At 42.2% G+C, this 24,987-nt stretch overlaps 1 protein-coding gene across 2 annotated transcripts in view; it reads right to left on the reverse strand.

Annotated features, from left to right (window-relative positions):
• The window catches only part of PPM1H (protein phosphatase, Mg2+/Mn2+ dependent 1H), a 140,179-nt gene that overhangs the window by 6,715 nt on the left and 108,477 nt on the right, over nucleotides 1-24,987 (reverse strand). For both annotated transcript variants that reach the window (XM_056574465.1, XM_056574466.1), the window contains one exon: nucleotides 15,259-15,366. In XM_056574465.1, the coding sequence (XP_056430440.1) occupies nucleotides 15,259-15,366 (108 nt within the window). The remainder of the gene's footprint in view (nucleotides 1-15,258; nucleotides 15,367-24,987) is intronic.

Raw genomic sequence — 24,987 nt, forward strand, 5'->3', positions numbered from 1 at the left:
CAGTACACAATCATGTGCCTGACCAAAGTTTTTTCTGATTACATTTGTTCCAAAAAAGCATGCTTTGGTGGATCAGATGCAAGAGTTAACCCAGCTAGTCTAGAATGTGGTGTAACAAGTGCAACATTAGGATACCTCACAGTCTCCGATGCCAGCGACTCTTCCCTCTAGAGCCCCATATTACACTCCCTGACTGCTTTTTGGGGGATAGAAAGGCCTTTATAATCTTTACAGAATCATTATTTTTGCCTCTGTCTGGGATAATGATGTGTCTAATTTAAGGAGATCCCCACCAGTCTCTCAAACTGACTTTGTTAGATGGTTTTTCTGCCTTAGGGTTAATATATGACAAACCTGACAAAGTTGATCACTTCCCTCTCTGTAATCTCTCTAGGGCTAGTTTCATATGGCAGTATTTGCCATGTATTTGGCAGTATTTAACATGGCTCTGTATTCTACATCAATATTTGCAGGCCAAACTCAGGAGTGGATATAAATAACGGAACAGGTACAAAACTTGGTGACATTTGCCCTGATTTATCAATTTGTTAGTGACAAATATATTTCAGATTTTTTTTCTTTTTATAAAACAAATATCAGCTTTGCTGTCACTTCTGTAGGTGTTCTTGTAAAACCTGTCCGCTATTGAGAGATGTCCCTTATTGGGAAAAAAGGCTCAAAAATCTTTTGAAATGACTGAATAGTCCAGAGTATAATTACCTATAAAACACAATAAAAAGCGATATTACAGTAGAATCTCTCAGTGCTGTTTAATCGCCCCTAATCACTCCCTGTACCATTTATTCCTCTTCTTATTCCCACTTCATTCCTACCCCCTTGAACCCCCTGTGGCACTTTATTCACCATGTGCCACTTCATTTGCTCTTAATCCTCCCAGTGTCATTTTATTCCCCCTTTATTATCCTCTGTGCAAATTCATTACCCCCTCTTTACCACCCTCTGTGCCATTTCATTCCCCCCCTTTATCCTCCTCTGTGCTATTTCAATCCCCCTTTTTCCCTTGTGCCAGATCATCCCTCCTCTTCCCTCCATCCCCTGTTGTTGTTCTTACCTGGCCAGCAGGCTCAGGTGCAGGGGCTCTCAGCAGGTTTGAAATTCTCCCGACATCCTCTGCACTGCATTTACTGAGAGAAGCAGCGGCTGTGAGAACTGACGAGCGACGCCAAGAGCGTCACTTGTCATTGTTGGCAGCTGGCGCTGCTTACAGCCTATCAGTGAGTGCAGAGCAGAGGACACCAGGAGAACGTCGGATCCGCTTAGAGCCCCTGCACCTGCTGGCCAGGTAACAACAACAACAGAGGAGGAGGATGTGGCACAAGAGGTAAGGTAGGGTGATTTAACACAGGGCACAGAGGGAATAAAGTGGCACACAGGGATAAAAGTAAAGAGGGGGTGATGAATTTTCACAGAGGGTAATAAAAGGGGAATAAAATGTCACAGGGGGGGGGGGGATCAAGCAGAAATGATATGTCCCCTATTCGGAGAGTGCAAATACATTAAGTCTTATGGGACTCTGCCGGAGAATAAAAAACTGTCCGCTATTGGGAGGTGTCCGCTAAGGGATATTTTACTGTACTAGAATGTTGATAATGAATAGGCCCACTCAGAGGGGTCTGGTGGGTTACGATGCTCTGTAAGCTTTAATTAGTGATGACTTTCAGAAAAGGAAAAATCTATTTACGTCATTTAAAGATAATGTAGGGTTACATTTCCAGCTATAGAAGGGGAAGGAGTTGCTGAAATCAATTAATAAGAGTAAATTGTTCTTCTTGTAGTTAGTCCCCCTGATGGAACAAATGGCCCCTGAACAGAAAGTTTATGATTATGTCACTGAAATTTAATACCATCCCCCAACCACTTCCTTTCCCCCACTTTCTCTCATTTTAGTCATTCTTCTCTACCTTCTCCTTCTCGTCTATTTTTTCTCATCAGGCCTCTGCCTATTTTTGTGCTCTTTTCTTTTACCCAATTTCCACAATCTTATTTAATTCTTTCACAGCAATGTGTTTCTCCTATGCCTTCCGGCACTACACCAATTTATTTGGTTTTCCCTCAATCACACATATTTCCTTCATCACATTAACCCTCTCCACAAACCACCATGCATACATCACATCTGTCCAGGGCCTACAGAAATAGCCAGTGTACAATTTGGCTTTCAGACACTGTCGGTTTCAGTTTACCCTTGATCTTAATCTACTTCCTCTTCTTTCTCTATTACCCATTGTGAATATCCTTCCTAAGTACCTGCTTCCACACCTGCTATAGAAAACCCTCCCCTGCCTCAAACCCCTTTCTCATCAACTTCCCATCCTCTTCTAGATTTTCTGGAGGCACAACCAAATCTTATAACCCTGTTGGGGGCAGATGATAGGGATATGCCTGATTATCGGGAAGTCTCAGAGAGAATACTGAAATGGGCACTGTCATTTGCAAAAATATTTTATACAAAGTGAATAATAACATTATATGTCTATTTATAATATATATTGGCTACAAAAGTGTATATTCTTGGGTGTAAAAAATACTGTCTTGTCTCTGCATTTATTGCCTGTGTCTCTCAGCTTGGTCCAAATACAGGAAGTGTGGGCGGGACAAGCAGGGCTCTGTGCAGGCTCCCAGCTTGTCAATCAGCCTGTTGTGTGAGCCGGGGGAATGTCACCCTTAGTGCACAGAGCCCTGCTAATCTCGCCCTCACATCCTTTATTTTGTTCCAGCCAAGACACAAAGGCAAAAGCTACAGGAACAAGACAGCATTTTTTCAACCAATAAAAAAGAAGTTTTTAACCAATGTACATTACAAATATACATTTTATGTTATTATCTACATTATATAAAAGTTTTTTGCAAATGACAGTGCCTATTTAACAACAGACCACCAACAATGTTGTTATTTTGTTAAAGGGGTACTCCGATACAGAACCTCTTATCCTCTAACCTCAGAATAGGGGATAAGTGTCTGATTGCAGGAAGTTCAACCGCTGAGACCCCCCAAAATCTACTGCCCGACACCCTCCACTCTATAGAAGGATTACTGTTTACCACAGCGATCGACACATATATTGTATTCTCTTCAAACTATATTGAATGAAAATACAGTAATGTTGTAAAACTTTGGCCTAGAGACAATTGGGTCTACATTAGTTTAGGCTTCTTGGAAAATTGTAGTCTTTCAATTGCTCTACGTTACAGCAATGTTGTAAAACTTTTGGCCTAGGGATAATTTGGTCTACATTGGTATAGGCTTCTTGGAAAATATTCTTGTTTCAATTGTCTACACTACACCACTTTTGTAAAACTTTTGACCTAGAGACCCTTTGGTGTTCATTAGTTATGAATTCTTGATCCTTTTAAATTTTCTATGATACATCAATGTTGTAAAACATTCGGCCTAGACACTTGTGTGGACATTAGTATAGGCTTCTCGGAAAATATCTTTGTATCTCGTTTACACCACTGTTGTAAAACCTTTTGCCTTCAGACGCTCGAGTCTACAAAACTATAGTCTTCATCTAAAACTTTTTGGCTATAAAATTTTATAAAAGTGCATATTTAACCTTTTTTGGCTTGATGCGTGGATATGTGTATTTAAAAAATATTTGTTAGCCAATGTATTTCTTAAAATTTTTTTTTTATAAAAATGTATTTGTACATAGATATACAATTTGTAAACTATAATAACATTTACATTTTAAATAAATGTTTTTAAATGAAAAGTTGTGGTGCATAATACTTTCTAATGTCAAAAGGCGATTTTACATAAATACATACCGTAGTTTGTAAGGCTGAAAAAAGGACTTACATCCATCTAGTTTAGCCTGTTACCATGTGGCGTTTAGCATATTACCCTAAAGTGTTTAAAGTATACAAAATGGCACTATGAACCAGCCTTATATGCATTTGTCCTGACTATGAATGTCTAAGCGATTTTTAATTATACCAATGCTTGTTTGGCTGATATGTACCTTGAGGGTCTATATGAGAGAACCCAGGATAAAACACATAACAGTGCAACTTTGCAGGAGATCTATGGTATATTAAGGGGCTCATATTTATACTCAAACATTTGAAGGCTATGCCCACCTTCACAACCAACATTTTCCAATGCCCCAAGGCAGCCTGCAAGAACATGTCACTGTTAAGTCATACTATACAGAGTTTTTTCACTGTCCATTACCAATGAGATGCATTGGTCTGCATAGGACCTGCAGATATAAACTGATTAGAATTTTCTAAATAAATATCTATTGAAAAGTTGCTTCAGTTTTCACCTTAGAGGCATCGAGACAATAAAAAATTGGTTGTGCAGGCACAATGGAAAAACTAACAAGATGTATTAGGGGGGCAGGGTCTTCAGCATGACCCACTTTCTTGAAGCACAGGCTCTTTATTTGTTACATAAAAATGATAGATACATCCAATGACCAAGCTAAATCACTTCTGGTGTTCCATACATATTAAAGTCCTGTATATTAAATTTTTTCTAGAAGCTACTAACTAAGAAGGGGTTGTGTGTTCCAGTCTATTAATATAGCTAGTCATACATAATAACTTATACATGTCATGGTAATATTTCCTATGTGTTCAATCATAGAGCATCAGCCAATATTCATCTACAGGGGGATCAGATTTACTGAACAAATAAAAAGCTCCAGGAATAACTACTTTGCGTGCATTTTGCTATCCAGTCCATGTGAATGGGCTCGCTGTTTAGCATAAGGATCAAATACCTTATTTCAAGCTTCATTTGCGCTCTGTACACTGTGGGGGAACAGAGAGGAGATCCGAGAATATACTGCAGCTGTACATGCGGCACATAAGTCCAGACCTATTCAAGTTACTTTTACAGTATACTACTTTAGTGTAATAGCTTTTAAAATAAATACCACAATATACTGCAGTAGGTTTTATATGGACAACAACTTAATGTAAGGGATTTAAGTAAGGGAGTTAAGATCATTTTTAGGTAACTGATGAAAAGCTTACAACAGGTAACCATGATCATATTGCTGAAGCGTTACACACACTAAAAACATACTTTCAGACAAAAACTTAAAGAAGATGTCCCGTGCTAAGCAATTTATTTAATAGAAATGTCTGTACAGGGCCCCCGGCTTGGCCCCCAGCTCTGTGCTGTTAGAGCACGTACCCAGCAGGTCAGCTGGTAAAAACACACCCCCTTTATTCATCTTCGTCGCGCCCCCTCCCATAGACTTACAAAGGGGATGGCGTGATGTCATGAGGGGGCAGGGCTATGATGTCACAAGCTCCCGGCACCGGTGCCAGCGTTCTGAAGTTTGTTCCAAATGCTGAGTGGCGGAGTACCCCTTTAACTTGTACCTGTCACTACAAAACATTTTGATCGGTGGAGGTCTGAGTGTTTAGACCACCACCAAATCAGGATAATGTGTCAGTTTGTTCTCCTGTTCGGAGGAGGTCTGGTCCCAGCTCTGCGCTGCTAGAGCACGTACCCAGCAGGTCAGCTGGTACAAACACACCCCCTTTATTCATCTCTATGGGAAGACACAGAGTTACCCATAAGGGAGGTCCTGCAGATAGGGGAAAAACTGCTTGGACATCTTCTTTAAAGGAGTACTCTGCTGCTCAGTGTTTGGAACAAACTGTTCAGAAAGCTGGAGCCGGCACCAGGAGCTCGTGACGTCATAGCCCCACCCCATCACAACGTCAAACCCTGCCGCCTCAATGCAAGTCTATGGGAGGAGGCGTGACATCCGTCACGCCCCTCCCATAGACTTACATTGAGGGGGTGGGGCATGACATGAGGGGGCGGGGCTAAGATGTCACGAGCTCCCGACATCGGCACCAGCATTCTGAAGTTTGTTCCAAATGCTGAGCAGCAGAGTACTCCTTTAACTTGTACCTGTCACTACAAAACATTTTGATCGGTGGAGGTCTGAATGTTTAGACCACCACCACTCAGGATAATGTGTTGGGAGATTGACATAGTGCTCAGTGAACGCGCCTAGTTCTCCTGATCGGAGGAGGTCTAAACACTCAGAAACCACTACCAATCAAATCTTTTGACAAGTTTTTCTAAGTGGCAATGCCCATTTAAGGTTAATCTAACATTTTGGCATGGTCCTGGACCTTATGTTCTTTTTGCAATTTAACCCTTATATAGTCAACAATTTGAAAGTTACAGAAACATCTCTTTAGCCATGTGTATATGCTTTATAGCCATATCCTTTGCATAAGATAACATTATTCGTATAGAAGACCGTTCACTCTTTCACTCTGGACTCATGCCTTAGTAATATCCTGGCTTGCTCTAAAGCAATGTTTTTAACCAGTGTGCCTCGAGCTGTTGCAAAACTAGAACTCCCAGCATTCCAGCAAGTTAGTAACACTGATTCAATCATTTGTAAAATAAGGTAATATACACAAAACAATATCCCCCCCCCCGGAAAAAAAATCTATTATTTCCATAAGAAAATATACATTGTGGGAAATATGTTGCATGTAGCTAAACTGCTAGTAGCTAGTGGATAATCACTTTACTGTATCTATGGACAGCCACCGACAACTCTTTCTTGCCAATGTCAATTTCTTTTCTGTGTTTTGTGCATTTCTACAGAAGGCTTTATTCTCATGCGTACCTATAAATGTAAAGAAAAGTGAACCTATTTTCTTGAAGTTACTCTGAGGTTTTACGTCTCGGGCTCTGACAGCAGAGTTCCCATAGGGAACAATTATAGTTGGATATAAACATTGTAATACTGGCTCGCTCGATGCAGCAGTTTACCTGGATTGAAGAATGTTCATGCAATTTGTAGAAGAATTAAGGAACGTGAGAACACTTAAGGCTACATTTCAGGCCCATTTAAGTGATAGGTTGTCCACAAAACAGATACAGGAACTTAGGAAAAGTGATTTGATTGCAAGCAGATCCCCTTTTCTTTTATTCTCCGCTCTAAGGTCTCCTGCCTTTCAATACCTTTTGTCTTTCAATTCCCATGCCATGTCTGCGCTCCATCTGTGCAGTGAATGCTGCTTTCAGTATTTTTCCAGGTGGGATCAACCATCTCCAACTTCAAACACAAACATCCTAAAGCGTATTCTGAGAATGTTAATCTTACATGTAAATAATAAGTACCTCATGTTATTATATCCCTGATGATAGTAGTTCATTTTTTCCAAAGAGATTTCAGAATGGAACAAAATGTGTTTGTTTTTTCCCCATTACTGATGGGACAGTTTTAATTGCTTTGAAATAGGATTATTTTAGCCGATTTCCTAGAATAGAATTGTTCAGTTTTATTATCACTAAGTCACTGTCCACCTATCTTTACTTTACCTGGATGAATTTCAGCAACAATACTTCACAGGCAGGGCCATATTTCCCCCTATATAATAAAGGCCAAATGCCTAGGGCGGCACTAAATTGGGGGTGGTGGAGGTGAATAAACATATGGTACTATTTTCCCTTCAAAGGTCAAAAAAGGCTGCAGAAGAAAGCATGGGCTGCAACCGTACTAGACAGTGGAGACATGGCAGGTGAGAGTCAATGCATGGTTTAGGAGGTGCACTTAAAGGGGTACTCCGGTGCTTAGACATCTTATCCCCTATCCAAAGGATAGGGGATAAGATGAGTGATCGCGGGAGACCCGCCACTGGGGACCCCCGTGATCTTGCACGCGGCACCCCGTTTGTAATCAGTCCCCGGCGACGGCGTGTGACGTCACGCCTCCGCCCCGTGTGACGTCACGCTCCACCCCTCAATGCAAGCCTACGGGAGGGGGCGTGACAGCTCCGGGGACTGATTACAAACGGGGTGCCGCGTGCAAGATCCTGGGGGTCCCCAGCGGCAGGACCCCCGCGGTCAGGCATCTTATCCCCTATCCTTTGGATAGGGGATAAGATGTGTAAGCAGGGCCGGATTAATGTAGGGGCTGATGGAGCGGCCCCCCTCCCTGCCACTACACTATGCTACATGCTGCAGCAACAGGCAGGGACCTCGGGTGCGGCCCGGGCCCACCGCTGCCAGCACTATTACCTGCAAACGGCGCGGGCTATTTAAAAATCATTTCCGGGTTGGATTGACGTAGACGTGCACCGCGTAGGCATGCACGTGTGTGCCAAGCCTCTGTATGAAGTGTCACAGCCTCTGACCCCTGCAACGCGAGACTGACAAGAGCAGCAGCCTTCCCCGCATCCTCACACTGCAGCAGCGCCGATCTCCAGGAAGGTAAGGAGACCGAGGATCGGGTGCTGGGGTGATGTAATATTAATGAGCAGAAGATTGAGGACAGGGAACGGGGGGGGGGATTGCATTGATAATGAGGTGGAGGGGTGTGCTGGGGGGGTTGCAATGATGAAGAGACTGAGGATGGGGCTGGGGGGCGGTTGCAATGATGAGGAGACTGAGGATGGGGTGGGGGGGAATGCGATGAGGAGGAGGAGGGGATGCTGTGGGGTGCAATGATGAGGAGGAGGGTGGAATGATGAGGAGGAGAAGGAGGGTGGAATGATGAGGAGACTGAGGATGGGGTTTTGGGGGGGATGGAATGATAATGAGGAGGAGGGGAAGCTGGGGGGCGTGCAATGATGAGGAGACTGAGGATGGGGTGTGTGGGGGGTGCAATGATGATGATGAGGAGGAGGGTGGAATGATGAGGAGACTGAGAATGGGGTGTGGGGGGGGGTGCAATGATGATGATGAGGGTGGAATGATGAGGAGACTGAGGATGGGGTGGGGGGGGTTCAATGATGATGATGAGGAGTCTGAGGATGAGGTGCGGGGGGGGGGGGGGGGTTTGCAATGATGAGACTGAGGACGGGGGGGGGGGGGGTTTGCAATGATGAGACTGAGGATGGGGGGGAATAATATGGAGTGCGGGAGTGAAGAGCCAAGGATGGGTGGGGTGTATGGAGTGATGAGAATAGCGAGGATGTGGCGGAGGGGAGGGGGCATTGGGGTGATAAGCTAACCAAGCATGGGGTGGGGGTGTTGATAAGACAGAGGATGGGATGAAGGGTATGCAGTGTATGGCAGTATTATATTCGAGGGGTAAAGTGTGTGGCAGTATTATATTCGGGGGTACAGTGTGTGGAAATAATATATTTAGAGGGTACAGTGTATGGCAGTATTATATTCAGGGGGTACAGTGTGTAGCAATAATATATTTAGAGGGTAGAGTGCGTGGCAGTATTATATTCAGGTGGTACAGTATTTGGCAGAATTATAATGTGTTATTATGAATATTGTCTTTATATAGAGGATGAGGATCTGCTGACAATGTGAGGAGCCTATGATGTCCGGGCATCAGACTCTGCAGAGAAGATGGAGCTGGAAGAATTCCTGGCGTCTGGACCAGATAAAGAAGGAAAGGAAAGACAACAGAGAAGACATCACTCAGGTCACTGAAATAATTGTGTGTTCTCCTGACTGTCCCATCAGCTCTGGAGTCACTTGCAAGTTCCTTAGTGATGGGTGACAATTTACCCCATTCTGTGGCTCTGCAGCTGTTTCAAAACGGCAACTTCCTTAATTCCTGAGTCTCTTCAGACATGATGGGAGTTGCAGCTTAGCAACAGCTGGAGAGCCACTTGAACCGAGGGGATTGGTGGGGGTCCCAGCAGCCTGACCCCCACCATAAAAATGGGCTGCTTATTTTAAAATGCCCGGGCCTATTTTTGGTCCCAGTCCAGCCCTGCCTGTCAGTCACTTAAATCACTGTGTATTCTCCTGACTGTCCCATCAGTGCTGTAGTCACTGATATCTTTGTGCGGCCGAGTAATAAAATTGCTTTGCGTTTTCATTTTATATATTACGTAAATATTTTCATAAAAAGGCCCAGAAAAATTCTCAGCACCAGGCCCATGATGCTCTTAATCCGGCCCTGTGTGTAAGCACCGGAGTACCCCTTTAAATACTATAGATTTGGAAGACATCATTATGCTATCTGTGCAGAGCAGAGAAGACAGGGAAAGCACATAACTACTATTAGCGAATACAAAATCAGTTCCCAGATTACATTATTGCCCATTCTACTTATGACTGCTCCTGCTCAAAGCTGTATGATCTGCAGTATCTGGCCTTTATATAGTCACAGTATGTGGCATTATTCAGTCGCTAAATGGCTGTAAGATTCAGTCATTATATAGTAGTATTTTTGAGACACACTATATATGCATAATTCAGTCACTTGATTGTAGTATCAATCACTCTGTGGTGGAAATATTTGATCGTGGTGGAGTTACTTAGTACTTGTATAGTAGTATTATTACGTCACTGTATCACTGTATTATTCTATACAGTCTATGAGTTTATACATTAGTGAGTGTGATGGGACTTATTTTTGGGATTGGACAAATGTAGGCATAACATCTATAAATGTATTCCCCAACACATTTTGAGGGAAACAGTCCACACTTGCTGAAAACCAAAATTTTACATCTTTTTTTAAAAATAAGGCTAAATATTTTTACTGAAATTTAAAACATTGTTTGCGTTGAAAAAAAAATGGCAGCAGATCCTTATATCAGCTTGGTGGCTAGAGCTTAAATAAACCTTAAAAGGGTACTCCGGTGGAAAACAATTTATTTTAAATCAACGCGTACCAGAAAGTTAAACAGATTTGTAAATTTCTTCTATTAAAAAAATCTTAATCCTTCTTGTACTTCTACAGCTGCTGTATGCTACAAAGGAAATTATTTTCTTTTTAAATTTCTTTTGTCTGTCTGTCCATGGTGCTCTCTGCTGACACCTCTGTCCATGTCAGGAACTGTCCAGAGCAGGAGCAAATCCCCATAGCAAACCTATCCTGTTCTGGACAGTTTCTGACATGGACAGAGGTGTCAGCAGAGAGCACCGTGGTCAGACAGAAAAGAAATTCAAAAAGAAAATAACTTTCTCTGTAGCATACAGCAGCAAGTACAGGAAGGATTAAGATTTTTTTATAGAAATAATTTACAAATCTGTTTAACTTTCTGGCACCAGTTGATTAAAAATAAATTGTTTTCCACTGCAGTACCCCTTTAATGAAGTAATAGGAAAAGGAATACAATACCTCTCTAAAATATATATATTGAGGAAAATTAAACCCACAGGCAACATAAAATCCTGGCAGCCTGTTTTATTACTAGCAACTAAATTATGCTATGACATGCTGCAGCCTTACAAAAAAGAACTTAGTTTAAAGCGCAGCTGTGACACCGGGAAGTGTCTAGGAGGTGGTCTCTCCAGATTTGTCCCAGCCTGTCTCTCTCAGCTTTTATTCAAGCAGAACCAGTTAGAGAGAAGCTAGGAAGACTGTCTCCCAGAAACTTCCCCAAGTCCACAGCTCGGTTTCAAGCCGCAGTGCTTTACAGTATAACTTGTTGTTGGTAATGAGGGAACCTGTGGGGATTTAATGCTGCCGGTGGTTTGGGTAGCCTAAATCTACAGATAGACTTTCTTTAATAATAAAAGTTCTTGCCTTTTAAGAAAGGGAGACTGAAGTTAAGCACTCTTCAGGCAGCAGTGAGGTCTTACTATTTTGAGCTCTGTGAGACTTCCTGCTTCCAAGTTGGGAAGGTCCACTCTGACTCAGGATAATGTGAATGTACAGTATATAACATAGGGAAGATAATGATTTTTTTTTTCTAAACAAATGTTTTATTTAACAGGTCTTTTGTATATAAAATAAATACAAAGGTTACCCAACAGGGAGAATAAACCCCCTCAACCATACAATCAGTACATAATTCATCAAAAGCGCAAAGATGACATGTACCTCCAGGTGCTGCTAGCTTACATCATTGTGTACGTTATTATAGTAGCAGTAATACTAAAAGACGTTTAGTATATAAGGGAGCTGCAGAAGTGGAAGCTAGAAGCAACCTTAACAGAAGTAAGGCTTATTACGGCTTTCTCCTCTGTGTGGTGTGCGGTGACTGCTGCTGGCTATGTATTTGTAGTGAGAAACTCTGAGTAACCCTATAACTGCAGCCATATCTGCCTCTAGCAGACTGAAGGGGTCTTCTGAAAAAAAAAAAATATATATAAATAATAATAATTATGTTGCTGGGGTATGGACTGGATGTTATCCAGTCCTCCGCAGCTCCGGATACTTCGTATTTCCAAGAAAAGCTCTACAGTAACAGCCCGCTCAGCCAGTCACTGACTGCAACAGCATCCTGCTAACGATGGGTAATGGAATAGTATCATAGCGGTCCCAGGAAGGGGGGCGGGACGTGGTAAATATATGTGTTCCTTTTAGGCCTCCTGTAGCAATATTTTTTGCACTTTTGTCAAACAATTCAGAAACATTCCAAATGTAATATTTTTTCCCTTCTCTCTTTCCTTTACACTTCCACCACCCCCTAATTTTTGTTCAATGCTCCCCAATTGCATCTGTGGCTAATACTGCCCCCCTGGATCATTCCAGCAATGCTGCCGACTTTGGGAGTCAATGGTATATAGTCTCCTGCCCTATAAAAACAGCTATAAGGAAAATAAACTTGAGATGAGGGTGAAAACACCATTTTTTACAATACCACTTTATTATAAATTTGCATTAGATCATTTAAGCTTCCATCAATGTCAATAATTTAATATTTGTTCTGGTATAAAAAAAAAACTGTGATCTGATGTTATAAAAACACTGAAAGTTTGTTACAACACTTTTTATGCATGAGGCCCTGCAGGTATCATAAATAAGCAGAGTTAGTATGGTTGTTTTCCAATTTACCTTTCCATTAACTTTTATGAATCTCCTCCAGCAAACATTATAGTATTATAGAGTATGGTTCACATCCGAAAAGCATTTTTTAGATTTTTAGATGAGCAGTTAAGACATTTAAAAGAGAAAAGGTGTTTTTATGCACATTGTCGAGTAAAAAACTGCTGTATTATTCAATAGTAATTCCAAGTATAAAGGATGTACTGCTGCTAATTCTAATCTTGCTTACTCCAAGACTTAAAGGGGTACTCCCATGGAAAACTTTTTTTTTGAATCAACTGGTGCCAGAAAGTTAAACAGATTTGTAAATCACTTCTATTAAAAAATCTTAATCCTTCCAGAACTTTTTAGGGGCTGTATCCAAAAAAGAAATGCATTTCCTGTGAGGTCCTGACCACAGTGCTTTCTGCTGACCTCTGCTGTCCATTTTGGGAACTGTCCAGAGAAGCATATGTTTGCTATGGGGATTTTCTCCTGCTCTGGACAGTTCCTAAAATGGACAGCAGAGGTCAGCAGAGAGCACTGTGGTCAGGACATCACAGAAAATGCATTTCTTTTTTGGATTTCTCTTTAGTATACAGCCCCTAAAAAGTACTGGAAGGGTTAAGATTTTTTAATAGAAGTAATTTACAAATCTGTTGAACTTTCTGGCACCAGTTGATTTAAAAAAAAAAAAAAAAAAAAAAAAAAAAAAAAGTTTTCCACGGGAGTACCCCTTTAACCCCTTAAGGACGCAGGACGTAAATGTACGTCCTGGTGAGGTGGTACTTAACGCACCAGGACGTACATTTACGTCCTAAGCATAACCGCGGGCATCGGAGCGATGCCCGTGTCATGCGCGGCTGATCCCGGCTGCTGATCGCAGCCAGGGACCCGCCGGCAATGGCCGACGCCCGCGATCTCGCGGGCGTCCGCCATTAACCCCTCAGGTGCCGGGATCAATACAGATCCCGGCATCTGCGGGAGTTCGCGATTAAAATGAACGATCGGATCGCCCGCAGCGCTGCTGCGGGGATCCGATCATTCATAACGCCGCACGGAGGTCCCCTCTCCTTCCTCCATGCGGCTCCCGGCGTCTCCTGCTCTGGTCTGTGATCGAGCAGACCAGAGCAGAAGATGACCGAAAACACTGATCTGTTCTATGTCCTATACATAGAACAGATCAGTATTAGCAATCATGGTATTGCTATGAATAGTCCCCTATGGGGACTATTCAAGTGTAAAAAAAAATGTAAAAGTAAAAAAAAAGTGAAAAATCCCCTCCCCCAATAAAAAAGTAAAACGTCCGTTTTTTCCTATTTTACCCCCAAAAAGCGTAAAAAACATTTTTTATAGACATATTTGGTATCGCCGCGTGCGTAAATGTCCGAACTATTAAAATAAAATGTTAATGATCCCGTACGGTGAACAGCGTGAACGAAAAAAAATTTTAAAAGTCCAAAATTCCTACTTTTTTAATACATTTTATTTAAAAAAAAATTATAAAAAATGTATTAAAAGTTTTTTATATGCAAATGTGGTATAAAAAAAAAGTACAGATCATGGCGCAAAAAATGAGCCCCCATACCGCCGCTTATACGGAAAAATAAAAAAGTTATAGGTCATCAAAATAAAGGGATTATAAACGTACTAATTTGGTTAAAAAGTTTGTGATTTTTTTTAAGCGCAACAATAATATAAAAGTATATAATAATGGGTATCATTTTAATCGTATTGACCCTCAGAATAAAGAACACACGTCATTTTTACCATAAATTGTACGGCGTGAAAACGAAACCTTCCAAAATTAGCAAAATTGCGTTTTTCGTTTTAATTTCCCCACAGAAATAGTGTTTTTTGGTTGCGCCATACATTTTATGATATAATGAGTGATGTCATTACAAAGGACAACTGGTCGCGCAAAAAACAAGCCCTCATACTAGTTTGTGGATGAAAATATAAAAGAGTTATGATTTTTAGAAGGCGAGGAGGAAAAAATGAAAACGTAAAAATTAAATTGTCTGAGTCCTTAAGGCCAAAATGGGCTGAGTCCTTAAGGGGTTAAGGGAGTGCCCCACCATTATGACTTATCCCCTACCCTGTTTACTGGATAGAAGTGTAATATTGTACGATCGTGGCAGGATCTGATGGCCGACACCCCAGAATTTTTAAGAATGGGAAGTCTCCCATCTAAATAGCATGGCACAATTCTATTCACTGTCTATGGCAGTTGCCATAAAGAGTACAGTACTCTTATCTATGGCAGCTTCTACAGACAATGAAAGGAGCAGTGGTGCACATGTGTGTCTATTATTCTGTTTGAAGGGGAGACTTAGGACCCCATTTTCAAGATCTCAAGGAGTTTTAGCAGTCAGACCCTCTGTTATAATACACTATTTTATGGTTAGGAGATAAAGGGCGTTTCAATGGTGGGAGCAAAGATCAAACTGCCTTTTAGAAAAATTCACAAAGTGACATTCCGTAGTAGAGAAGCTATAGGAATATTCTGGATTGAAGATTAATATTTAGAATTTTATTGTCTTAGACCAAAATACATAAAAATAACATTCCTTACCTCAGGAACTGAAGACAGAAATGGTTTAATATAAATATTCGAATCATGGACTTTCAAATCATGATCACCAAGTCCTCTGGTTACACCAATTGTTGCCATCACACGGGCCTACATCCAAAGTAAAGTTATATTGTATTAAAAAAGGAACTTTAAAATCAGCAAATTTGTTGTAAAATTATATGTAAAAAAAAAAAATCATATAACAATGTACAGTGCATGTAATCTACAGTGTTTTCAGGGTGTAATATTGTTCAGCAATGTTTAAATCAACAAAAAACATTTTGAGCAAATGTGCAACTTTTTATTTATTTATTTATTACATTTTTCATTTACATTGAGCCATTTAAGTTATTTTCCCCATTCCTGTTTACAGCTGCTTTTGAAACCATGGTGTCAGAACCCATGGGGTTAAACGATTCGGACAGCTCTCTCTGTTTTGTTTTGGGCTACACCCAGTGACTTATTGTGTGTATATTTAGTTATATTTATGTTAGTCTGAGTGATAACATTCTGTGCCCCGACCTCCGTCTGCATTATAGTTTTTTTATTTTGACTGGACTGCCCTCAATTATAAGTAGGGACCATCACCGTGGTTACGGACCCTCTACCTAGGGCGGGTACGCAAGTAAGCATGGATAGGGGGAGTGGGCAGGACTTGTGTGCACTCCTCCTCTGCCCAGACGATATTATAGCAGGCCCACATACCTACATTTGCCTCGTTCCTGCATAATGGAAGCTATGTCTGCTTTGGTGGAGCAAATGCAGGGCTTAACTAAGCTGGCCCATGATTTAGAAATATGAGTCTTGTCAGTCTCAGTCGGTATTAGTCCAGACCTTGACTTTGCAAGATCAGGAGCAGTTAGTTTAGAGCTTGCTAGCCAGAATTCAAGAGCTGGAGTCTGTCCAAACTCAGGTGTCATCTGTTCCTGCTTCTGTGGAGCCACAAGTTAGTCTCCCTGACTGATATTCTGGTAACCGCAAAAATGTTCAAAACCTTTTGTGAGAGCTGCAAATTTTACTTCAGGTTAAGGACTTACACATCTGGTACTGAGGCCCAAAGAGTGGGTATTATTATGTCTCTTTTGCAAGGTGGTCCCAGGAATGGATATTTTTTCTTGGTCCTGATGCTCTGGAGTTGTCCTCAGTAGACACTGCATTTGCGGGATTGGGTCTCTTGTACGCTGAACCGGACAGTGCTGCGTACGCTGAGAGTCAACTGGGAACATTAAAGCAAGTTCGCAGACCAGTAGAGAAGTACTGTGCGGATTTATAAAAAGTGGTGTGTGGCCACCAACTGGAATACTCCAGCCTTGATTTGTCAGTTCAGACTAGGGTTATCTGTCACCTTAAAAGGGCATGCTTGTAACTTAACCCTCTCCTGACACACAGCTAAAGTCATGGCTTGGTCAAGGGTGTTTGGATAGATGTTTGCGAGAACGCAAACAGAAGTGTTCTTCACCCTCTGTCTCACTTGCCCTGCTTGATTCTTCTTCCATCTTTAAATCTGTGCCAGAGGATGAACCTATGCAGATAGGGTCCATTCGTACCCCTGAAGAACGCAGGAAGTTTTATCAACCCTATGGCCTGTGTTTTTACTGTGGAGAAGACAGTCATTTCATTGGATCGTGTACCAAGCATCCGCGTCCAAGTGGTAATCGGGGAGGCCACTTGGGTGCACAGGTATGTCATGTCCCTCAGAGAACTACGCCTGGCAAAATTCTTCTGGGGGGCATGGTTTCATCTTCAGTGCAAACTGATGTTATACCTGAGACTGTCTTAGAACCAGTTTTACAGCAGCCTCTGACTAAATCTGTGTGTTGTGATATCTTAAGCAATAAATGTTTGGAAAATAATCATGTGGATTTGGAGTCTGAAAAAAATGAAGATGATTGTGAGGACCCCAATAAGTGGTGTGACAATGAGGATGAGGGCACTGATGTAGAAATTGATTATTCATCCGTACCTCTTTACCCTCAGGTTGTGAAGGGTCCAGTGGCCCCTCCTAAAAGGGCGGTACTGTGAGAACCCATGGGGTTAAAAGGTTCTGACAGCTCTCTTTTTTTTGTTTTGGGCTACGCCCAGCCGTCTGGACTGGTCAGCAGACCTTGATGTGAGCACCTAGTCTGGGCCTACATAAGCTGGAAGTCTACTCCCAATCCTTGCCTGCTATCGAGCTTTGTAAACTCCTAGCTTGCATTTATATTGTATCTGTTATTTTTGGCATTTTGCAACTTTGGCTCTGCTCTCTGACTCTTTTACTGGCTTTGCGAATTGGCTTATCTGTAACCTCTTGGCATCGACTTGGACTGTGGACAGCGACTTATTTTGTGTATGAACTGATTCACCATAAAGAACGATACCTGGAGCACTCAACTCGGACACCAATAGATGCAAACAAAATCTTCTTTATTGTCAGGGGCCTGACGAAGCGCAAGGCACGCGATACGGACAGTTGCCCACCGACTGAACGCACCCATCCTCGTGTCAACTATCCACCTCCCTGCTATGTTGCTTTACCTGCATTGCCAATAAAGAAGATTTTGTTTGCATCTATTGGTGTCTGAGGTGAGTGCTCCAGGTCTCGTTCTTTATGGTGAATCAGTTCATGCTATGACTTCGCTGTGAGCACCGTAGTCAGACCAGTTGCTCGGATACTACACCGGACAGAAGTATCCTAGGCTATTATAATCTAGACTGTGCCCGGCTATGCATCTCTGTTGGTGAAATACTTATTGTGTGTCTGTTTAGTAATTTTTCTGTTAGTCTGGGTGATTCCATTCTGCGTCCCAACCTCCGTCTGCATTATAGTTTATTATTTTGACTGGACTGCCCTCAATTATTGTAAGTAGGGACAGTTACTGTGGTTACGGACCTGCTACCTAGGGTGGGTACGCAAGTAGGCAGGAATATCTTAGCTTTGGCCCTGTCTCTTATGAGAGCTTCTATTATAAAATATGCAGACAGGTTTAAACTTTTCAACAGAAAAGTAAACATCATGTAAACTAAATTGTATTTTGCAGCATTTGCCAAGTTATGCCACATATAACACAATATAATCCTAAATCCATCCACATAACAAAAGCCAGAACTGGCTCAACTATAATAAGACTTCTGTCAGGAGACCAATTTGACTTTCATTTCAGTTTTACATTTGTTTCAAGATATTCAGAATGATTTTGAGCAATGTATATAACAAATGTATTGTACAATTGATATCCTGAACTATAAAAGTTAGTCGTTTCAGAGTTCTGTGTATTTGGTTCTTTAGATCATGGTTACATTACGCTATAAGGGTGGAGTTAAAGAAAAAAAAACAAAAAGCACACGAAAAACTGCATACACTTTTTTTTGCCACAATCTTACTAAACGTTGCTTTGGGAAAAAACGGCTCCTTTCACACTATGAGTATTCATCTGGTATCAAACATCCATTTTCTGTGCACAAACGGATGTATAATGACGGATAAAATAACGGGTGCGAAAGGCTGAATAACGTCCGTCAAAATAACGAGCATATTCATGCGTTAAGACCCGTTATAACATCCCTCATGTACGGCCGTTTTAACACCTCTGCCTACAGACTCCCACTGCCGGGACTACTACTACCATAATGGAACAGACTCTGTTCCATGATGGGGGTTGTAGTACAGGGGCTGAGGGATTGATCGCATCGGGTCTCACTTGAGACTCTATGCGATTAGAAGTTATTAAACAGGGGAGCGGGCAGCATGCTCCACTCCCCTGCGATGTACGGTGCATTTTACCTTCACTTTTAAATTCCCCGCTGGGAGCCCTGAATGGCCGGTATGGAGGGGCCATTCAAGGCTCCCGGCAAGGTTTTTAATCTTCAGTGCGTCCCCTTATTCCCTCTATGTGTATATGTATGATTACCCCCCTGTATATAGATGCACTGCGGGGGTTAGACATATATCCATATGTCTGGCCCCCACAGCGCTTCTATAATCATATGCATTCACAGCGCTATGAATGAAAAGTATTCTATCAGCAGCGCATTGGGCCGGCCAGATGCGCTGCTTTTAGAATATTTTTCATTCATAGCACTGTGGAGGCATATGATTATAGAAGGGGGCCAGATACATAGTGTTATTTGGCCCCCACAGTGCTTCTATGTACATATGCCACCACAGCGCTATGAAAGACAAATAGCCCGAAGAGCTGCTAATAGAATACTTTTCATTCATAGCGCTGTCGGGGGCTTATGATAGCGCTGCAAGGGGAAAATATATATCTATGCATTTCGCTGCGGGGGGGAAATATATATACATGCGCTGTGGGGGATAATACCTATATAAATGCGCAGCAGGGGGCAAGATATATAGAAGCGCTGCAGGGGCTAGACATATACACCCCCCCCCCCCCAGCAATTCTATATATCTTTCCCCGCCGCAGCGCTTCTATTTGAAAAACCTGCCAGGAGCCCTGAATGGCTCATCAGTACTGGCCATTCAGGGCTTCCAGCAGGGAATTTAAAAATGAAAGTAAGATACATTGTACATCGCAGGGGAGTGGAGCATGTTGCCCGCTCCCCTGTTTAATAACTTCTGATAAGTGAGACCCGCTGCGATCAATCCCTCAGCTCCTGTAATACAACCCCCATCATGGAACAGAGTCTGTTTCATGATGGGGGGTAGCAGTACAAACAATAATATAGCTTCCCAAGCCACTGGCAGACTCCCGCAGTCGGGGAATTATTACTCCCATCATGGAAACAAGTCTGTTCCATGATGGGAGTAGTAGTAGTCCCTCAGCATTGCAGGAGTCTCCTGATGTCACTGTAGTGAATATAGGCTGAGGATCATTTTTAGGAAAACTATGGTGGATAATCTCTGTCTCCTTACTGTCTGGGACCCTGTTTGAAATGTATATATCCTCTTGAACTTTGATTATTTTCCTTTGGTTGTATACACCCTGTTCTGTTTTATCTTATCCCCCTCCATATGTTGTCACTTCTGTATTCTTTTATCTCCCTGTTGGTGTTGTTGATTACTTTACATATCCCTTGGCCCCTAGCTGTGGGGAGCCTCAAGACAGCTAGTTTGCTGATAGGATATGCACAGTTAACCCAGCCAGTTTGGTGCCAACTCGAACAAAAGGTTTACCTTTTAAACAGTGAAAAATGTCCCAGTTGTAGAAATATGTTTTCCAGGGCTCCCCTTAGTAGCCATAGTTATATATCCCCCAGAATCATATATCCCCCAGAATCCCCGAATATTAGGCTTTATTTAGACCCCAAACATGACCCCATTGTACCCATAGATTAAGCTGTAGGTATCCCTAAGCTGTATGTATCCTATACCTATGTATAACCCTTTCATGTATCCTATCAAAATGTGCGTTATAATGTCACCATATCAATAAGTGTACTGCCATCTATGTCACATCTGTTGTGTACAATGGGAGTTATGATTTATGGACTATCAATCTGGGTTTGAGAGGAGGTTGGGACATTTGGGAGGTGGGATGATGTGGGCTAAGAAGAAACTGGAGACCTCCCTTCTAACCCAACCCTCCATAACCAACCCATAAAAGTGGTGGTCCAACACAAGCTATTTGTTACAAGTTTGGGGCCCATTCTGAATGGACTTGTGCCACTATTTTCTTCCTTGGCCCCAGGACGGATTAGGACTTTACTCAACGACGTTAAGTATGGAACTCTTCTGATTTTTATTCCCCTTTTATTTTGTATAACTGTTTTGCACATTTTGTATGTCTTTTTTTAAACTCCTTTTTGTAATTAAGTACTGTACCCTTTATGTACATTAAAGCCATAACTAATGCGTAGCCTTGTATGCTCTAACGAACCTATAGCCCTATAGCTTATATAGTTGTATTAGTGTATAAGTGTGGCTCGTGCCGTTACCATAGTTTTGGTGTCAAAGTGCAGAGTGCAAGAATCTGTGTATGAACGGAGGCGTTCTATCGGCCTACTGATAGATGGTGGCAGCGCATTGGTGTGTGGGCATGTGGACTGGTTTTGGGGTGTGTGTAGCTCATTTTTAGGGCCTATTGTGGCAAGTGTGTGTGAAAGTGAGCGTGGAAGCAGAGTACCCCTATACCTTCCCAGCCGAGGTCACATGTGCAGGAAAGACACGGGGACCTACAAACAGTGTGTATTTAAGTTGTGTCACTGGCTCATAAGGGAGCAGAGCGTGCACAAGGGAGCCGAGAGTGAACGTGCCACGGTGGCAGCTTAGAGTTAGAATATTAGAGTAAATATTCTGCTGGTTTTGTGGTTCTTTTGTCCGCTCACTCTTCTCTGAGAGGCGTGGACGTGTCCGTACGCCAGGTCGTGAGGGCTATACGTGACAGTCACCTCTTCTGAGCATGCTCAGAAGTAATAACGGATATTATAAACCAGGTGCAAACGGATGACATAAAGGCTCATCCGTTTGCCATAGACTTCTAGGTTAAAAATAACGGCCGTTAATTTACCCGTTTATGTGACAGGAAAAAAAATTTGTGCATGTGCAGTTTTTTATTCAGTCACAAATAATGTCTGTTATTCATGACGGGCTATAACGGGTCATAACGGATAATCAAAAATCCCATGGGATTTTGTAACTGCCGTTTAAAATAAGTTCTTAAGGCTTTTCTAACAGAGGTTTATAACGGGTCTTAACGGAGCAACTTTATAGTGTGAAAGGGGCCTAAGAAAGCTGATGTAAGGCAGATGCTGTGTATCTGTCAATAGCTTTATCGGATGCCGTACCTGCTGCTCTCTACCTTGTATCGCTATCTAGAGATAGGGAGCAGGGAGGGACAGTGCAGCTATGAGGCCCATAAACAGCTACTGTATACAAGTGCAGTATAGTAATGGCAGTTTAGAATTCTGTTACATGGGCACAGTCAATACAAAAACTTTTTAGATGTTTTACATCTTGGCAAAACATTAATCTTTACAATATACTTCATAAGAAAATCTTATTTCCTTTTTATTCAAATCATGGCTTATAAAATCATGGCTTTGTCCAAGCTGAAGCACAGGCATGGACAAAGTCCAGTAAGGGAGGGTGGGCTAGCAACTCCCCTGAGCTCTCTTCTCTCTGATAGGACTCATCTGTGCTCTCTTCTCTCTAATAGGACTACTCTCTGCTCTCTCCTGTCTTATAGCACTCTGTGCTTTTTCCTGTCTGATAGGATTCCCCTGTGCTCTCTCCTGTCTGATAGCAACATTCCACTGTGCCCTTTATTGTCTGCTAGCACTCCTCTGTGCTCTCTCCTGTCTGCTAGCACTCCTCTGTGCTCTCTCCTGTCAGAAGAAAACAGAGGAGTGCTATCAGAAAGGAGAGAGCACAGAGGAGTGCTATCAGACAGGAAAGAGCACAGAGGAGTGGTGCTATTAGACAGGAGAGAGCACAGAGAAGTACTATCAGACAGGAGAGAGCACAGAGGAGTACTATCAGACAGGAGAGAGCACAGAGGAGTACTATCAGACAGGAGAGAGCACAGAGGAGTACTATCAGACAGGAGAGAGCACAGAGGAGTACTATCAGACAGGAGAGAGCACAGAGGAGTACTATCAGACAGGAGAGAGCACAGAGGACTGCTATTAGACTGGGGAGAGCACAGAGGAGTGCTATCAGACTGGGGAGAGCACAGAGGAGTGCTATCAGACTGGGGAGAGCACAGAGGAGTGCTATCAGACAGGAGAGAGCACATAGGAGTGCTATCAGACAGGAGAGAGCACATAGGAGTGCTATCAGACCGGAGAGAGCACAGAGGGGTGCTATCAGACAGGAGAGAGCACAGAGGAGTGCTATCAGACAGGAGAGAGCACAAAGGAGTGCTGACAGGAGAGAGCACAGAGGAGTGCTATCAGACAGGAGAGAGCACAGAGGAGTGCTATCAGACAGGAGAGAGCACAGAGGAGTGCTAGCACAGAGGAGTGCTATCAGACAGGAGAGAGCACAGAGGAGTGCTATCAGACAGGAGAGAGCACAGAGGAGTGCTATCAGACAGAAGAGAGCACAGGAGTGCTATCAGACAGGAGAGAGCACAGAGGAGTGCTATCAGACAGGAGAGAGCACAGAGGAGTGCTATCAGACAGGAGAGAGTACAAAGGAGTGCTATCAGACAGGAGAGAGCACAGAGGAGTGCTATCAGACAGGAGAGAGCACAGAGGAGTGCTTTCAGACAGGAGAGAGCACAGAGGAGTGCTATCAGACAGGAGAGAGCACAGAGGAGTGCTAGCACAGAGGAGTGCTATCAGACAGGAGAGAGCACAGAGGAGTGCTATCAGACAGGAGAGAGCACAGAGGAGTGCTATCAGACAGGAGAGAGCACAGAGGAGTGCTATCAGACAGGAGAGAGCACAGAGGAGTGCTATCAGACAGGAGAGAGCACAGAGGAGTGCTATCAGACAGGAGAGAGCACAGAGGAGTCCTATCAGACAGAGGAATGCTAGCCCACCCTCACTTACTGGACTTTGTCATTGCCTGTGCTTCAGCTTGGACAAAGCCACAATTTTATAAGCCATGATTTCTCTAAAAAGGAAATAACATTTTCTTATGAAGTATATTGGAAAGATTAAAGGTTTTGTCAAGATGTACAACATATAAAAAGTTTTTGAATCTGACAGTGCTCATTTAAGCTACAGTTTTATAATAGAGAGGAACAGAATAGGTTAATCTTGCCTTTCCAGTATATTCCACAGACTCTAAATCAGGCTGACGTGGTGGATTTGAAGGCTAAATTAAAGGAAGTCTGACAGGATAATATTCTATTTAAACCACAAGCAGCATGAAATCCCAACAGGAACCTTTGTCAGTAACAATTACGTTTTAGTGTTTAATTGAAAAGTCTGCCCCTATGTGTTTATGGGGAGAGACCTGTAAATCAGGCTGGGCCAGGCAGGGAGAAGACAGGAGACCACCTCCCAGACAAATCACTTGGCATCACATCTCAATTTAAAATTGTCCCTGTCATTTGAAAAAAAAAACTTTTGACATGTCACAGAGATATGTCAAAAGTTTTGATCAGTCGGGGTCTCTGCTAGAAAGGAGAAGCTTGCAGCTGAACGCTCTTGTCCTGGTTTGCTGCTCTCATTCTCATTCCACCCGGTTACAAGGATACTCAATATATGTAGGTTTTATTTTATTTTACTACTTTAAAAAAATTATAACTACATGCACTCAATTAGTAAATTCAATCTTCTGACCCCTATAACTTTTTTATTTTTCCTGATAATGGGGCTATATTAGGGCAAATTTTTTTCTCCGTGGTCTGTAGTTTTTATTGGTATAATTTTTGTTGGAAAGGACTTTCTGTTTGCTATTTATTTTTTTTATGGTATACGAAGTCACCAAAAATGCACAGTTTTGGACTTTGGTATTTAATTTTTTATTTTTTTTACATTTATGCCATCGACCATTCGGTTTAACTAACCTCATTTTAATAGTTAGGACATTTACGCACACAGCGGTACCACAACTGATTATGTTTATTTTTTAATACATTATTTAATTTTAAAAAAATGGGAAAAGGGGTTTGATTTAGACTTTTATTAGAGAAGGGGTTAATTCACTTATTAACTTTTTTTTTATTAAACATTTTACTTTTTTTTTTGTCCCCATGGGATGCTATACCATGCAATCTTTTGATTGCATACACTGTTCAATGCTATGCAATAGCATCGTATTGATCAGTGTTATCGGCGCTCTGCTGCTCCAGCTTGCCATAGCTGGCCAGTGCCTCAGAGCACCGATCGAAC

This window comes from Hyla sarda, chromosome 4 (genome assembly GCF_029499605.1).
Source record: "Hyla sarda isolate aHylSar1 chromosome 4, aHylSar1.hap1, whole genome shotgun sequence".
NCBI lineage: Eukaryota > Metazoa > Chordata > Amphibia > Anura > Hylidae > Hyla > Hyla sarda.